General features: G+C 35.2%; 1 protein-coding gene across 3 annotated transcripts in view; it reads left to right on the top strand.

Moving 5' to 3' along the window:
* sympk (symplekin) overlaps positions 1-650 on the top strand; it is a 15914-nt gene that overhangs the window by 10615 nt on the left and 4649 nt on the right. For all 3 annotated transcript variants that reach the window (XM_032529692.1, XM_032529693.1, XM_032529694.1), the window contains exon 22: positions 460-561. In XM_032529692.1, coding sequence (XP_032385583.1) covers positions 460-561 — 102 coding nt within the window. The remainder of the gene's footprint in view (positions 1-459; positions 562-650) is intronic.

Consider the following 650-nt stretch of genomic DNA (forward strand, 5'->3'; position numbering starts at 1 on the left):
TTTCTGCTTTTCTAACTCAAACATTAGGGATAATTTCTTATAAATGAGCTTTATTGACCATAAATTCCAAAAATAACTGAAAACTAAAGTCAATAAGTTAGTGTTGCGTAGGGTTGAAAACATCAAAAAAAAGAGACAAACATTTAAAAAAAAAGTGTTACAAGTGTTGAAAAGTGAGAAAAACGTAAGAAAAAGTTAAAAACATTGATTTCAAAAACGCCAACAAAAGTGTTGATTATCAATTTTGACGGGAGGACAACACAAGGGTTAAGTTATTGTTATTCTAGCTACTAGAAAATGGACCATTTTAGTTTTAAATAAAAGTAATAACATCCTCTGTTCCCCTTGTTTCTTATTTCCTGGTATGTACAGCTTTATTTTAATTGACTAGCTGCTTCTGAGGAAGCTGATTTCAGGTGAAGGACTCTGATGTCTTCTCACTGTTGTGTTTTCTTCCAGGTGAGGGAAGTTCATCTGTGTCCCCTCTAACGCCAGGAGACCTGCTGATCGCCTTGCACAACATAGACTCAAACAAATGTGACATGAAGTCCATCATCAAAGGTGTGTGTTCACGGATATCTTTGAGCCAAAACACTGGTGGAGAAATGCTGCTCTAAACACGCTAAAAGTAGTGATTATTTACATGGAGT

Source organism: Etheostoma spectabile, chromosome 11, assembly GCF_008692095.1.
Source record: "Etheostoma spectabile isolate EspeVRDwgs_2016 chromosome 11, UIUC_Espe_1.0, whole genome shotgun sequence".
Lineage (NCBI taxonomy): Eukaryota > Metazoa > Chordata > Actinopteri > Perciformes > Percidae > Etheostoma > Etheostoma spectabile.